Below are 16,732 nucleotides of genomic sequence, written 5' to 3'. Positions count from 1 at the left end.
GGGGCTGCAGCTCAATCAGCACTTTTGAAACCAACTTTAAAAGATGTCTTAAAGTTGCTCAGCTTTGCACTTACTGAATTTAATATTCTCCTTCTTCTCCTGGTTTTGATGACTTGCTTTTATCTGACAGGCATACATTTGTGCTGTTGTGAGTCGGGTTATATTGCATATCTTGTGTGTTACCTGCCGAGGGACTAGAAGTGCAAATAGGCTGGTAGCTATAATCTGGTACCGTGAATCATACAGGGACATGTATGTTTGAGCTGCACACGGTCCTCTTTAAATTGATTCAAGAAATTAAATCAATATATATTTATTCAGAAAACTATTAATAAGCTTGGAGGAGGGTACTCACCACAATTACCGCTGAGGAAGTCACTGCTTGATTTGCTGGTGTCGTGCAGGCATTGAACTGGATGTCGACTCAGAGCTGGAAGAGGAGGCTGAGATGTCTGTGAAAGATTGGTTTCTCAGTCTAGTGGCGAGAGGCTTGGGAGTGAGGAAGTCGCCTGTAGAAGAAGAGTGTAAACCGCAGAGTGGCAGTAAGTGTATCTATTTCTCAATCTACATCTACATCTACATCCCAACTCACCTTGCTTTCAACACAAGGGTAATTCGATTCTATCTTCTATTACTTTACCCGCTGGATCTTCTCCAGAGTCCCTCAAAAAGCTCATTTCTGAGACGATGGTTCGCTGGACCCAAGAGAGTGAGATGGAGGACCCTGAACTGGTCAGAGCTGTCTTCTCATTGCTCCACCGCCAGTACCAGGGTCTCTGGGGTCAAATGGCGGGACCGCTCAGCAGGACCTACACAATCAGCCAGGCCTCGGTGGAAGACACAATGACTCTCCTCTCCTCCCTCGGCCAAATCCGCTCTCTCCTCAGCGTCCGCATGGGGAGAGAAGAGGAGAAGATGATGATCAGGAGACTTGGGTAGGAGGAGGGTTGCATCTTCTGTGACATCTTAATTATTGTTAGCTTCTCTGGATACTGGTTACGTCATATCCTCCGAAGTGTGGAATGTATTCTTTACAGCTTTCGTGAATATTCTGTGTTTTTACATCCAGAGACATCATGAATAATAAAGTTTTCTACCAACATCCCAACTTAATGAGAGCACTGGGGATGCATGAGACTGTGATGGAGGTGATGGTGAATGTTTTAGGAGAAGGGGAATCAAAGGTGAGAGAAAAAAATTAAATAAAATTGTGTTGATATTTGGAAAAAAGTGTGTAACCGGGCAGCATAGTTGTTCCATGGGGCATATTCCAAAAATGAAATCAGCCAAATCTAGTCTAATGGGTTCTGGCTGATTAACTGGGCAAAATTCCATGCAGTCGAGTTTGCTTTTTGTAACATCTGCCATCATGTCACATCGAACTTTTTCTTTATGTCTACGCTTTCATTTTGTTTTATTAGGAGATAACGTTTCCCAAGATGGTGGCCAGCTGCTGTCGATTCCTTTGTTACTTTTGCCGCATCAGCCGTCACAACCAGGGAGCCCTGTTTGACCATCTCAGCTACCTTCTGGAAAACAGCAGTGTCGGACTTGGTAAATCCTTCTCTCACGCTTGGCTGCGTCAGTGTTCGCGTAACAGAAACTCAATACAATTAAAACTCAAATAACCCCTTCATTGCACAACACAACTTTATTTGTTTCGCCTGTAACTCACAGTTTGAACAGATGTGCTTCAACTCTAGGGTGTAAGCTCCCATTTCGGTTTGTAGGGTTGTTGTGAGGAGGTCATTACATTTTAAGTGTCTTACTTGCAGCGCTTTAAAAAGGCAGTTTGCTGAGTAAAAATGTGAGTGTTGCATTGTGTCTGAACGTTTTGCTGTACATTCCCATGCAAATGAGGAAATGAAGAAAAAAGTAGTTTTCTAAGCTGCTCTTGGTAGAGTTGGGCTGTAACACCCTTGTGTGTAACACGGTATCTTTATCCTTTGATAAGAACCTCCAACGACCTGATGTATATAGTTTATGAGCTGGTAGTCTGATTAACTTCTGCCACTTTGTCCCTCAGCTTCCCCGTCCATGCGCGGAGCCACTCCTCTGGATGTGGCAGCGGCCTCTGTGATGGATAATAACGAACTGGCCTTAGCGCTGACGGAACCCGACCTAGAGAAGGTGAATTCATATTCCTCCAAGATCCCGATCTCAACCGTATCCATTATACAGTATTCATATATAAGTGCCCTGCTCTATATTGAACACGGGCTGCCCTTGCTTATCATTTTTCAGAGTGAGTGTCATTTGACTCATGTTATTGATTGTCTGCTGTTGTGAAATCTTTGTGCTCATCCCCCCAGCATTTTCCTGCTGTTGATTTTATGATGCCAGCAGGTGTAATGAGCAACACATTACACAACTATCACCACTAATCTAATAAATACTAATAATCTGATCTAAGGTGGTGCAGTACCTGGCTGGCTGTGGTCTCCAGAGCTGCCAGTTGCTGGTGGAGAAAGGCTACCCTGATGTTGGCTGGAACCCTGTGGAGGGCGAGCGCTACCTGGACTTTCTACGTTTTGCTGTCTTCTGCAATGGTAATGACAAGTCAGTGAGACTATTTGTTTCAGTTCAAGAACAGTAAGAGCAAAATGAAGTTGTGTGATTTCATGCTTCCATTTGAGTAAGCTATTTGCAATAGAGGTAATTAATTTTCTGGTTCGTGTTCTATCGATCTTCTTTACTCTGACGCGGTGCCCAGAATGCATCAGTTCAAATTGCCCTTCAGGGTATTGACAGTTCGGCCAAAGGGCATTGAATTTCCCACCACGTATCCATCAATGATATCAGCTTCAACCTTTTTTTCTAGGCCATCTTTTAGCTGCATATATATCAACCTAAGTGGCATCATTATTTATGTGATTTTGATATATCAATTTCTAGTCCTAAAAATTCACTCTTGAGTCTGAGTCAAAAATGTTGCTCTAAGCAGTTCAGTTATTTCTCACACACAATCATAGAGTTCACCAGTAGTACGGCTTCATTTTCATTTTCTTTATTTTATCATTTGTCGACAGGTGAGAGTGTCGAGGAAAATGCTTACTTGGTTTTGAGGTTGCTGATTCGTAGGCCCGAGTGTTTTGGCCCCGCCCTGCGTGGTGATGGGGGAAATGGTCTCCTGGCAGCCATGGAGGAAGCTATCCGGATCTCCGAGGACCCGTCTATGGATGGACCTTGCACTGCATACCAGTCCGACAGAACACTGTAGGTATTAAATGTGTGCATAAAAGCTACAAATCCAACAAAGTCATATTCATAAAAAACTGCCTAGCAGATGCTTTACATGCGTTGGACTTTGCAGGGGACAATACTGCAGTTGCAGTTAATCGTGTAGATCATGTAGAAAGATACTCATAACATTACTTTCTTTAATTATTTTCTTTATCTCCATTTCTACCGTATCACTTTTTCCTCAGAGAAACGTGTAATCTTACTGGTTTTGAGTTCACCGGCGAATAAGATCCAATTTCAACATCATTAATCTTAATCAGAGTGGATAGTTTTGTGTTTCTGGCATTACACGGTTTCTGTATCAGTGATTCATCAAGTATAAAATAAAAAATGTAAGAATTTAAAATAGGCAATGTGATGTTACCGAAATGTAATCACTGTATTAAGCCTGCTCATTTCTGTCCCTGTAAAAAACCTAAAAAAACAATTTCAAGTTTAGAAACATTGATTATTTTGTTAAATGAATGTGAGCTGGGAGCCTCTGGTCTGTCTCCATTTCTATTCAAACTGTAAAGTCATTAGTAAAGCTCTTATGTCGCCCGGGTTAATGATTTGCTTTATTAAGAAATATTGTAATTGAAACAATCCTCATTGATTATTCTACTTCACGACAAGCCTTTTTGACCACTGTGGTTGTTTCCCGGAACAGAGATGTTGTCCAGGACCCCGACGATGACCTCGTTCACATGGGGCACGCCATCATGAGCTTCTACTCAGCGCTTATTGACTTATTGGGGCGCTGTGCTCCAGAGATACATGTGAGTGTTTTCCCAACCTTCAGCAGTCATTTCTCATCAATATCCACTAATGGCCCAAACAATAAAGCCTAATGGAGAAAGTCTGCAAACTGCTTTTCATAAAAAACTTAGTTTAATGCTTTTATAGATTTACCTTTCCACATAATGGCTTGGTCCTCATACAAACTTTTTAGACATAAACATGAAACATTAAATATTTAAAAATAACGATGGGAATCTGCTCTACAATTAAATTTAATGCCAGAGTCACTGCTTGGAATGGCAACTCCATAGCAGTAAAATGTATTTTAATGGTCCGTACTGTGTTAATTCACAGCAAAAGATTGTGTTTACTGTAAACTCATAGTATATTATGTTGTTTCCCAGTTTTACCTGGTGCTTTTTGATATCCATCTAAACAAAAAGCTCTTTGGTGATATTTACTAGACGCTGACAGATGCTGTCTGAATGTGCTCCGCCTGCACTAGAAAGCAACGTGTTCAGAATACTTAACAAAGGTCATAGAAAGGTAGTGAAACCTTTGAGAATATCAGGAACAGCAGCTGCAATTGAAAAAAAATGACTGTGCCCATCAGTAAAATTCCCACATCGGTTGTAACTGACTTTTTTTGTTCTGAATTCTTGGTTCAGTTAATTCAAGGGGGAAAAGGAGAAGCCATCCGCATCCGGGCCATTCTGAGGTCGCTCATCCCCGTCCAGGATCTCGAGGGAGTCGTCAGCATCTCCTTTCAAATCCCTTCAGTGTCTAAAGGTTAAAAAAATCTATCAGTCAATGTTAACATCACTACAGTACCACCTGGGGTGCCTGTTGTGGATGTCTATGACTTTGTTATCGTCACCAATGTCCCCATTGTGTATGTATATAGTTAAATGTACTGTACACATTATGTCAACATGACCTTTGTATCTAATCTCCATCTTGTATTTGTTCCTGCAGATGCTGTGGTGGTTGAGCCTGACCTGTCCACGGTGTTCTGCCCAGACCACAAAGCAGCGATGGTTCTGTTCCTCGACCGAGTCTATGGCATTGAAAACCAGAGCTTTTTCCTCCACCTCCTGGAAATTGGTTTTCTGCCGGACCTTCAGGCGGCCGTCTGTCTTGACACCGTGAGTAGTGGAAACTTAAGTTCCCTAACCCCTGACCCCCTGGCTTCATATTGATCCAAGTTGTTTCGTGTCACCAATGAAAAATAGCTACTTCTCTGCCCTCCTGATTTGAGCCTCACAGCTCATAACATCTCTATGATTGTTGAATAGTCCTTTTAAACATGACTTCCTGCACTGACTCACAAAAGACTCGCCTGTCTCCATTTGAGTCCAATTCAGATTGTCGTATTTCCTTTATACATGCAGTATATTTTCAGTCTTTATGTTCTATATAAGGAATCATTATTTACTTGACCGTGGTATTTCTTCCTGCTGCCTTCTTCTTCTTGTCAAGTGCCACTCAGGTAATTAGACTCTGTACGAGCGTAACCTCCTCTTCTACCCCTGCAGGCTGATTTGGGATCCACGGACATGGCTCTGGCCCTCAACAGATACTTGTGTACAGCTGTTCTTCCCCTGCTCATCAAGTGTTCGGCTCTTTTCTGTGGATTAGAGGAACGTACTGTGCTGGTTGATTCTCTCATCCAGGCCATATACAGCCTCTCCAGAGCTCTTAGTTTGACCAAGGCTCAGAGAGACACTATAGAAGATTGTTTGCTGGTCTTGTGCAGGTAGGATTTTTTGTTTGTGTTATGAAGCTACAACACTACTCCACAAGGTTGTTATTGTGAGTTGTTGCTTTTGCTGTCTGCAGGCATGGGTATTCATTCACCAGCGAGTTACTAATAAATCATATGTGATGCAGTGTTATTTTCAGTAGCTATAACTTTAGTGGTCTGTTCTTTTTTATTTTTAAATTGTTCTATTGCACTGTTATTGCACTTATTCCCATTCACCTCACTGCCTCTTTGCTGTTTGTCCAAATAAAATGCTGAGACGAGAAATGAGAAACAACAAATAATTGGTTGCTGATGCACACTCGTAAGCGCTTTCTCATTCCCACTCATTATATTTAATGAATCACTGTGAATCAAAACATTTTTTGTGCCTAATCCAGATATAATTTACCAAATTCAGTCTGAATGTTAATGATCTGATTTTCCTGTTGGCATCTTCTTAATTATGTCTCATTCTTCTGCGACTTAGTAATCAGTCATAAGACCAGGCACTGTGCAATTGTGGATGTGACTAATCCCCACACTCATCGGTGTCCTCAGCAAACTGCAACCATCCGTGATGCAGCCTCTTCTCCGTCGTCTCGTCTTCGATGTCCCTCATCTCACGGACCATAGCAAAATGCCGCTAAAGGTGATTACACACATTTAGCAGATTGCTACATTGATGGAATATGGTAATAAACCAACCAAACATTGTGTGTTTTATCGGTTTCATTTAATACTTTTATCTGTTAGCTCTTAACCAGTCACTATGAGCAGCGGTGGAAGTACTACTTGCTAAGTGGCGGGCAGGGAGACCATAATATGGCTTCCGAAGAGGAGCTGCATTTGTCTACAACATTGTTCTGGGGAGTGTTCAAGGCCTTGGCCAAGAAGGTAAAGTACTGAATGAAAGTGATTTAAAATTACAGTCCTAGTTTCCTGGAGCAAAGAAATATATTTCCCAAAGGAGAAAAAAGTTTTTGAAAATGAATAATTGATATCCATTGATTTCTCGCTTCATTTCTTTTCCCATTCTCCTAAAATAGTCAATTTCAGGAGAAACAGCAAACATTAGTACACACTTGAGATGAAGGGTTTATTTTTCATATGCTGGAGGTAACTCATCCTTAAACCAGCCTTGGTAGAGAGAGACACAGAATATAAGACGTGATCAATAACTGAATCTCATTTCTCAAAATAGTTCTGCCTGACACTTGACTGATTCGGAAAATGGAAATATCAAAGAAATAAGCCCATGGGTTCCTTTCAGGCCCACGGGTGGCTCATATCAAACAACCTTAGAAATTAATTCCACAGCTCTCATTTCCAAGAAGTCAGTATCTTTTATACTGTATCCAAGTTTTACAGTATTGTTGTATAGTTGAAACTATGTACATGACATGCTACAGTTTGTATCACACTCTTTTAACATCCTCTTAAATAAGTGTAATATTGTTGCCTTTTCTTTTTTAACTTACTTGGCCTCTGAAGCAAGTTTCTTACATGGAATTTATTTGGTGTGCATGAGAACAGTGTCTACTATTCCCAGACTTTGGGATCCCTCCGTATGTCTTTCTATCCAAAACAATTAAATCCGATGTGTTATTAAATTTGAATTGAATAATCCGTTTCTCCTCGGCCGAGTGGTTCTATTTGTAAAATTCACACATATGTCCAAAGTAATGAAAACCAAGGACACGCATCGTTACTGTGGCAAAGCACCCAAAATCAGGCTTAGCCAGTATCTCTCTCTCACCCTGTCCTGTGCTCTCTCTCCCACACTCTCGCCTTATCCAACTCCACAGCCCTATGAGCCTCAGCTATTCAGGCTTTGCGTCCAATGTCTGGCTGCAGTGGCCAAGGCGCTGCCTCCTGACCACGTGGACTCAAACCGTGTGTCTCAGATGGAGAGAAAATCCTCCACAGACACAGATGGACACTTTGATCCACAGCCTGTAGATACGTCCAAGTAAGATTCTGAGCAGCACTTTTTACTGATTACAGACAAAACATTGCAATTTGAGTCTGGATCTTGTGAAAAATTGTTTATCTGTTCAATGTAATGTGTTGGACAGAATTCACTTTTGGACAAAGGAGCATATTCAACGGAGATAGAGCAAGATAAATTTATATGTTATTTCCTGTTCTGCTCCAGCATATCAGTTCCAGAGAGACTGGAGTTTGCAGTGAACAAGTATGCAGAGCACACTCATGAGAAGTGGTCACTTGACAAGGTAATATCATAATAATAATTCTTCAGGCTGCTGAAGTTGCAAAGTAGAGTTGATATATATATATATATAGATATATAGATAGATAGATAGATAGATAGATAGATAGATAGATAGACAGATAGATGGATGGATAGATAGATAGATAGATAGTTTTATTGTCATTGCAGAGCACAACAAAATCAGTACTCACATATAACAGACAACAATTTTTAAAAGTACAAACTATACTAATTGAAGTGCAAAAATATATATAAAAACCTCTGAGACAAAGACTAAATCAACACAATAGGAACTAAATTATTCCACTTGGAGTATTGCACACATGAGAGTTGAGAGTGCACATTGTCATATAAAAATATATAAATACATGTATGTTCATAAGCTCTATGTGTAAAAAGTATGTATGATCACATCTGAACCACTGTACGTATCTGTGTGTCATCTTTTGTCAGTTTGCAAATGGCTGGGTTCACGGGGAGCAGCTGTGTGAGAACAGCAAGGTTCACCCTCTCCTCAAGCCATACAGGGCTCTGGCTGAGAAGGTACAAGGAGAAATCAGTTTTTATGTGTGTGTGTCTGTGTCTGTGAATGTACTTTGTCAAAGGAAGCAGCGAACTGACAAATCCCAGAGGCACCTACATACCAAATGTGGTGTACATAATGTAAAAGATGAAATAGCCTCAGTTCGTAGTCTTTGAATTTTTTACCCTGTTGCCAAAATCCTTATGTGTGGGGTGAAAAACTCATGCTTTTGAAAATATCCAAATATTTCAAGCATGTTCTGCTCCTCTCCTTTTCCTTTTATGACCCAAGTTTCAGTTCAACATGAGAGTTTATTTATATTTCTTTGAGTTTTGCAGGAGAAGGAGGGATACCGCTGGGCCATTAAAGAGACTATAAAGAGCATGCTGGCCTTTGGATGGACCATAGAGAGGACTAAAGAAGGAGATGCATCAGGCAGCCATACATGTGCACGCAGAGTTTCTCAGTCTGGACAGGTATGTGTACTCCACAGTGCACGTTTAATCAGCCACTGGGGGACCTGAAAAGTCTTGCATAATAAAACTAAGGTCATTAAACTGAGTTTGACATTGTTTGTCTGTTGTAGCTTTCTTTTGAGGGAGCGTCAACTTTCAGCCCCAAACCAATGGACGTGAGCAGCATCATCTTATCATGGGAGCAGTGTGTACGTACTTTTACTACTTTATACATCATTCAAGTAGGTTGAACTTTGGTTGTAGTTTATGTTTGGCACAGAGGCGACAGTGTCCTCCCTTTAGTTTGGCTGTGTATGAGAATAACTATTCACCTAACCAACCTTTTTGAACAATACCAGGCAGCTGGGAGATATTTGCCTGCTCTCATCAATAAAGAAAAGTTAGCAATAGACAAGTTCATTCGCCAAACGTTTCAACATTTATTTGACTCTTTTCTTCTATTTTCTTCAGGCTATGGCCGAACAGTTAGCTGAAAACAATCACAATACCTGGGCTAAGAGGAAGAAATCAGAACTTGAGAGTAAAGGTACTCCTCTCCCCTCCTTTCCTCTCCTCTCCTCTACCCTCCTCTCCTCTCCTCTCCTCTCCTCTCCTCTCCTCTCCTTTCCTTTCCTTTCCTTTCCTTTCCTTTCGTACCCCTCCCTCCTCTCCTCTCCTTTCGTCTCCATGGTTGTAATACATTCAACTCATATCTGTTCTCAGGAGGAGTTAAACCTTCGATGCTTGTACCCTATGATACCCTGACTGCCAAGGAGAAGACCAAATTCAGAGAAAGAGCCCGTGACGTCCTTAAGTTCCTTAAACTCAATGGCTACACTGTGTGGAGGTGAGTGCAGAATGAGCTTATGAGAGCAGAAAGGTGATGTGATACACTATGTATGATGTGGGGAGCAGTGAGGTGTTCCCCGCTCAGGTCCTAGTGGTGTTACTCATGGATATCTATCAGACCCCAGTCTCCTTTTTTAAATAAATACCAGTACAGGTCATGACCTTAAGGGCACCACAGCCAGGGAATCACATAATTCTATTGGCTCTTTGTCTTCCCACTCCCACTGTTTTGAAATACTTTCTATAAAACTGTGGGGAAAAAATACATATAAACATTATTCAGTCAACAGCAGTCAAGGTCAGTGTTTCACTCTCATCCACAGGGATCGGAAGATGGTGGACATGGATTTTCCAGCCGTAGCCAACTGCCTGAGCTACATTCTCCTTCAGCAGATCCTGTCTCGCACTGAGGAGGCCCAGGAGCACATGTTGGAGCTGGGTAACTTTATAGTGATCATGAAAGTATTGTAAAGAACAAAGAATATAAGAAGATAAAACACTTTGATTAACTTTTACATTATACATCCCAAAGATATGAATACAACGCCGACCTGACACTGTAAAGTTTTAAGCCTTCAATATTCACTCTTTAGTTCTTGAATAACAAGCAACAGTCATGTGAGTCCACATTCATAAATTGTGCCTCAGGTTTTGCTTTGAATCATCACAAAAATACATATGTCACCCTGACTTGTGTGATAGCTTGTCCAAAGTTGTAGTTTCAGTCTTGATATTAAAGGACTCAGTGTTTCATGGTTTTTCTTTCCAGAGGTGATGCAAGCCAGAGGACAGACGACCAAAGGGGACAAAGTTTCACATCAGGAACAAATGCATTTCTTTTCCAAGGTTCGACACACATCAAACATTTCATCCAAACACAGTCGAAATCGCCTGTTTGATTCGGAGTCTCTCACATTGATTCCCAGTGCCCCACCCTCCTCATTTTACCAATGATATTTTCTTTCTTCTGCTACTTAGCCATGTTTTTATTTCATTTGCATAATCTAATTAGATGTTGCCATGGGCAACCCCTCTAAGTAAGACCCTTTGTGGCTGTGTAATTTATTTAACCATTTTGGAAATCCATGTGGGCGTGTCAATTGCCATCGGGACATTGATTAAAGCTTCCCACACACTTCTGCCTCTGAGGAGGCAGCGAATGAAAAGGGTTTATTTTTCATTGATGGGACCCCTGAGTCAGACCCGGTCAGACAAGACCATGAACAGCCATGCCTCAGAGCTCTATACCCCCCCCCCCCCCCCCCCACACCACCACCATTCAACCACACAGTCACACAACCATGCATGTGTCTGTGTGTCCATCAGCTGTTCCATCAGTTTGTCTGTGAATTCACAGTGCTTAATAAGAAGAACTAATGGAGTGCAAAATGTTTAACCTCTCTTCCCCTCAGCTCCTTGTATGGTCCATCATTATGAACTCATGTTAACCTTGCAGCTGCTCCTGAGAACTATTTTTTATTACCTTTGAAAAAATGTCATGCTGAATTATGAGGCTTCTTTCTGTTTTCTATTCAATGTAACGGTTCAGTCTTTAGAAATCGGATATTTGTCTCAGTGAGTATTACACAGCCTAAATTAAGCTCTGGCACAAGCAGGCACAGAAACCGTGTGTTGTTGACAAACAGCTTGAAGTTATTTTTTATATGTAAATATTGAAGCTCATCAGATTAATTTAAGGTAAGTGTTGATTTATGAAGTGACCATTGGCCATTGTTCCATTAACCAGGTCATCCTTCCTCTTTTGGAAGAATACGTGAAAAGCCACCATCTGTATTTCCTGTCCATGTCAGGCTGCTCAAGTGGAAACAGAACCCAGGCCTCAAAAAAAGAAAAGGAGATGATTGCATGGTAGGTGTTTTTTGTTTTTTTATCATGCTCTTGAATATAATATTGTGCGTGACAATTGCTCGGACATGCTTTGCATAATAACAGTTTTATTGAAGTTGGATTTTTCTGTTCGGCCTATTCTCTGATTTTAATTCCCTGTCATTACTCTTCCTCTCCTCTTCTGTCATTATTTTACTTGTCTCTTCTTGTCACATCCAGCCTCTTCTGCAAGCTTGCAGCCCTCGTAAGACACAGAATCTCACTCTTCGGTAAGGACGATGAGGAAATGAAGCTTATGCAGACGGAAATTTATTATAATTGTTCTCTTATTTGTTTTTTCCTGAGTTTTCCTCTTTCGTTTTCCACCACTCGTCCATATGCATCTTTCATAATTGCATTCTGCAGTTTTAAATTCACGTGTGTTTCTTCTTAGGAAACGAAGCCTCGCCAGTTGCGAGCTGCCTCCACGTTTTGGCCCAGGCTCTGGATGCCAGGTAGCTATAGATGGCACTACATTCCCACTCTGCCTGGATCGATGTCCTTGCTCTGCTGACAGCTCAGTCAGTGTCACTCCACCATGTCTGAGGATGACATGACTGGTGTAATTGAGCCACTGATACACTGATGCTATCTAATTGTGGTGGATATCACTTTTATTCCCCGAGGACAAAGCCTCTGAAGCATGAAGCGTAGAAGCAGACTCTCCGCTCGGTAGAGATTGATAGAATTAGAAGATTGATTAGCAGCTGATTAGTCCACTTACCGTCATTCAAAAGAAACCGTTAACATTAGAAGTGTCATCGTTATTTTCACGACAACAAACAAGTCTCTAAATTTAAACTTTTCTTAACCTGTCACTTTAGTACATTGGTGAAATCCTCCTCGGGGGCAATCCAAGCATCTCTGCACTCGTTCTTTGAGGCGGCTGCAGCTGATCTGGAGATGACTGTGGAGAACCTCTCCACGGCTTTGGTCTCTATACCTCTGAGTCGCAGTCCACAAGCTAGAGGAGTGGCTAAGGTTCTCAGCTACACAACCTCTGTTCTTCTGCCCACCCTCACCTCTCTCTTCCAGCATCTTGGGAGCCAGAACTGTGGGGTGGATCTCCTGGGTAAGTGCTGACCTTGTTGTTGATCTTTGCGACAGGAGAAAGTCTTAAATTATAGTAGTTTTACATCCTAAAGCACACAGTGGTATCTATCTATACTGGTAGATACACAACCACTGAGCTGATGAACTGCATGAACATCTGGCTTCCACGCTGCTGAAATCACTTAGGGCTGCCCGTCCTCCAACTTCCTACCTTCTACCTCTTTGAAATCAGCTCTCATTAAATATCTCAGTCGTGGCCCCAGAGCAGCTGGAGTGTATTGTCCCACTCACTAATAATCCAATTTTACAGTAACCATCAATTTCCTGAATCAGCAGCTGTTCAGCTTGTCCATCTCCCTGTGATCGTGTGCTGTCAACTTTCTCCCCCTCTGTCCCTACTGAACGAAACTTCACCACGATGTCAGCGTTAAGCGTCCTCTTGTCTTTCCAGTGGGTGGTGTCCAGGTGTCCTGTTACAGGATCCTCAACAGCGTCTACTCTCTGGGCATCAGTAGCAGCATCTACATGGAAGGGTACCGTCTATATTCAATTGGGATTTGCAGATTTGTGCCAATGGATTGATTTGACACGATTGTGTCTATTACAAGTTATTGTCAGGCTGAAATTGGGAGAAAGAGAGAAATGATTTAGCCTAATGTTATAATTAGCATCCTGCTCTGAAGAGCTTGATAAAATGTGGAGATGAGTCAGTGGCAAACTAATGATGCTTATCTGTTCAGGCAAAGACCAGCCGCAGGTGCTTGTCTGGCAGCCCTGACTGCTGCTTTTCCTGTTTGTTTCCTGGAGCCAGACTTCAATCAAAACAACCCTTACTCCATTTACAACACCCTGAGTGCTGATGAGAGAGAAGGTAATAAATAAACACAACTCACATCCACATCCCACATCCCCCCTGGTCGCTAAGATTTATTTTCCAAATCTGTTTCTCTTAGACCTGGGGCTGCCGGATCAGCTGGTGGACACGTGTCCCCTCCTGCCTTCTCTGGAGCAGGCTCTCGGGGAGGTGGAGGAGTTGGCAGGTGCTGGTGCTGGAGCTCGCCTGGCCCACTATGTCCATGTCACTGAGGTCACCTTGCCCATGCTGTGTAGCTATATGTCTCGCTGGTGGCACTGGGGCCCTGAGGGCGAGCTGGGCTTCCCACTCTGCACCTCTGTCACTCCTCATCATGCGAGTGCCCTACTTGGCCACATCCTCCATATCATCCATAACCATGTGGGCGCGAGCCAGGGTGACTGGATGAAACAGCTGGCAGGTATTGTGCTGCTGGCTTATCTTTATTCTGTGTCAATCATGCTTTTCATTCTCCCCTTTTCCCTCATGTTTATCAGTTGTCATATGCTTCAGTATTTTCTCAGCCAATTATATTCAGAGCTCGCACGGAGCTGCTAAAGAGCCACTTCCTGCCACTGATGGAGAAGTTGAGGAAGAAGGCGGAGTGTGTGCTGCTGGAGGAGGAGCAGATGAAAGCAGAGGGCTGTTGTGCCTCTGAAGCAGAGTTGCAGATTCAGGAGAAGTTCACTGTACTGGTGCGAGACCTCTATGCCTTCTATCCCCTCCTCATCCCATTTGTGGACTCTAATCGGTAAGGTCATGGAGCTTAGCTGTGGAGAAACACGCTTATTTTCTGAGGCCATAGGCTCCAGGAGTAATCTGAAGTATTGGGTAAAGTATTTATAGACCCAATGACTGAAAGAAGGTGACATACTTACTTTATTGTATTTTATTTAGACCTCATCCCTCTAGTAACTATCATCCGGACTTTTAATACCTTAAGAAACTTTTGAGCACACATTTCTCTTGGAGATCTTGGAGGTGAAATTAAACAATTGTACTGAAAACAGAGCAAAAGCAGTTTCTGTAGATACAAAGGAGGATTTTGAGGTTGTTAAATCCGTTATGTTTCAGCCGAATGAATATCTTAACAGGAATAAATTCAGTGGTGGTAATGTGATGTGTTCTGTTGTGTGTTGTCCCAGAGCCAACTGGTTGAAAGAGTCAAACCTTGAGGCGGAGCAGCTGTTCAGCATGGTGGCAGAGGTCTTTATATTCTGGGCCAAATCTCATGTGAGGATGACACATCACAGTGTTTTTTATTTATTTATTAAATGGCATAAATACTCAAGCCTACAGATCATGTAACCCCCCCCCCCCCCACACCTGTCTTTTCTGCAACAGAATTTCAAATGGGAGGAACAGAACTACGTGGTCCAAAACGAAATCAACAACTTGGCTTTCTTGGTCAATAACGACACAATGTCCAAGGTCAGACATATTTATTAATTAACACTGACATGTTAACCAGACACTGATGTGTAAAAAGTTAAATCACTAAATGGCCTTTAAACACTCACAGTTCGACCATGAGAAGAGGAGGATGAAGAGAAAGGGGGATCGGTATTCAGCACAAACCTCTCTCATTGTGGCGTCTGTGAAGAGACTGCTCCCCGTGGGGCTGAGGGTTTGTTTTCCAAACGACCAGAGCCTCATCGCTTTGGCAAAGAGCGGCTTCTCTCAGGTCGGTTTGAAATGTGGACAATTCTAGAATTAGTGCAGTTGCCATGATGAAAAAAACTTTAGAATCACATGGCAATGAGTTTTTTTTGTGATAATTTTGGTATTTATTTTATATCTAATGCTGGGCAATTGTTGACTTTCCATAGAAGAACACTGAAGATGAGATTCGAGAGCATGTTTTCCACAGACTTGTCCAGAATCAGGTAAAAACCTTAAAATCATCTTTTGGTGTCATAGACCTTTTGTACAATATATGGCTGAGGATGTAATTTAACTCATTTTGTGAGGTTTAATGTCTTTGCACAAAATTAAATACATTCCTAAAGGATATGTTGACTGATATTAGTGACATCAGTCTATCCTTAGTCGGAGTGTAAACAACAAGAACAATCTGATAACATTATATGAATTCCTGTTTGCACTATGCTCAGATATTAAACGAAGTGCATATATTTTCTACATTCTGCAGACACTCTGAATATTCATTGACATGCCTGAGTGCATGTGACTTTTAATTTGTGGAAGGCAACAAGTGTGAGGGAAATGAGATTGAAGAAGGCTCACGTAGCCGGTAACATCCAAGGCTGCTTTTTAAAATGATCTAAATCAATGACTCATTGTTCACCGGAGACATCGATGTGATTTACTCACCGCTCTGTACAATATATGCACGCAGTGTTTGTTTATTCATCACTCACTAATAAATCTGTTTATTCATACGTCAGGGATGAAAATTACTTCAATTCTGCCTTCTCATTCGCATAAACAAACTTTTTAAAACAGAAAGTTGTGTATCTTAGGACAGCCCCTCCTGTCATCATTTGTTGGTTGTTACGAATTAATAGTCAACAGTGAGTCTTAATCGTTGTTCAAGCAAAGAAACACATATTAATGAGGAAAGCAAGATCGAGGACATTATCCCCTAATGATGATTGTTACTCTGCCCATTTCCAAACAAACTCCTTCCTGTTAAACGTTTTTATCCTAAATGCAGACACTCTTTTGTCACCTATTGCCACAAGAGAAATAATTTGTTTCCAGACGGCTTGTCTGAAAAAGTTTCTATTTATTTGAATGGTTGAAATATTAGAAAAATATAAATAAACACTGTTACCTTTACAGGCATTGAGCAGCTTGAAGCAGGAGACCATTCAGACTGAACACCCGAACCAGTCAGAGGAGGTCACCTGCACCGAGAGGAATGTAGACAGGATTGTGGGAATAGCTCGTGTCCTTTATTACCTGGACCAGGTGAGCTTATTATGTATAATGATGTATGGTAAATATAAGACCAATCAAAGCCTCTTTGGTCGGTGGAGGTTACGTACATCGCCCTGTGATCTCTCTCTCCCTTTGCTTTCGGGTTCAGGTTGAACACCCGCAGAGAGGAAAGAAACCAGCGTGGCAGCAGGTCCTATCCAAGCAGAGGAAACGAGCAGTGGTCGCCTGCCTGAGGATGGCTCCTCTCTACAACCTGCCCAGGTACAGA

At 41.9% G+C, this 16,732-nt stretch overlaps 1 protein-coding gene across 1 annotated transcript in view; it reads left to right on the top strand.

The window, feature by feature from the left end:
• Positions 1-16,732, top strand: part of ryr2b (ryanodine receptor 2b (cardiac)) — a 64,369-nt gene that overhangs the window by 19,480 nt on the left and 28,157 nt on the right. The window contains 36 exon segments of the mRNA XM_053436801.1: positions 405-536; positions 659-935; positions 1,070-1,184; positions 1,422-1,554; positions 2,027-2,130; positions 2,414-2,549; positions 3,030-3,216; positions 3,893-4,001; positions 4,632-4,752; positions 4,939-5,108; positions 5,499-5,719; positions 6,266-6,356; positions 6,461-6,601; positions 7,513-7,676; positions 7,863-7,941; positions 8,394-8,483; positions 8,802-8,939; positions 9,050-9,127; positions 9,390-9,465; positions 9,642-9,765; positions 10,091-10,206; positions 10,549-10,613; positions 11,515-11,636; positions 11,835-11,884; positions 12,049-12,109; positions 12,479-12,726; positions 13,159-13,240; positions 13,448-13,578; positions 13,661-13,981; positions 14,074-14,311; positions 14,706-14,793; positions 14,905-14,991; positions 15,050-15,244; positions 15,390-15,446; positions 16,366-16,494; positions 16,613-16,725. Of these exon segments, the coding sequence (XP_053292776.1) occupies positions 405-536; positions 659-935; positions 1,070-1,184; positions 1,422-1,554; positions 2,027-2,130; positions 2,414-2,549; positions 3,030-3,216; positions 3,893-4,001; positions 4,632-4,752; positions 4,939-5,108; positions 5,499-5,719; positions 6,266-6,356; positions 6,461-6,601; positions 7,513-7,676; positions 7,863-7,941; positions 8,394-8,483; positions 8,802-8,939; positions 9,050-9,127; positions 9,390-9,465; positions 9,642-9,765; positions 10,091-10,206; positions 10,549-10,613; positions 11,515-11,636; positions 11,835-11,884; positions 12,049-12,109; positions 12,479-12,726; positions 13,159-13,240; positions 13,448-13,578; positions 13,661-13,981; positions 14,074-14,311; positions 14,706-14,793; positions 14,905-14,991; positions 15,050-15,244; positions 15,390-15,446; positions 16,366-16,494; positions 16,613-16,725 (4,789 nt within the window).

The sequence above is a fragment of the Pleuronectes platessa genome, chromosome 12 (assembly GCF_947347685.1).
Source record: "Pleuronectes platessa chromosome 12, fPlePla1.1, whole genome shotgun sequence".
Lineage (NCBI taxonomy): Eukaryota > Metazoa > Chordata > Actinopteri > Pleuronectiformes > Pleuronectidae > Pleuronectes > Pleuronectes platessa.
This window is presented reverse-complemented; position numbering and strand designations above follow the sequence as displayed.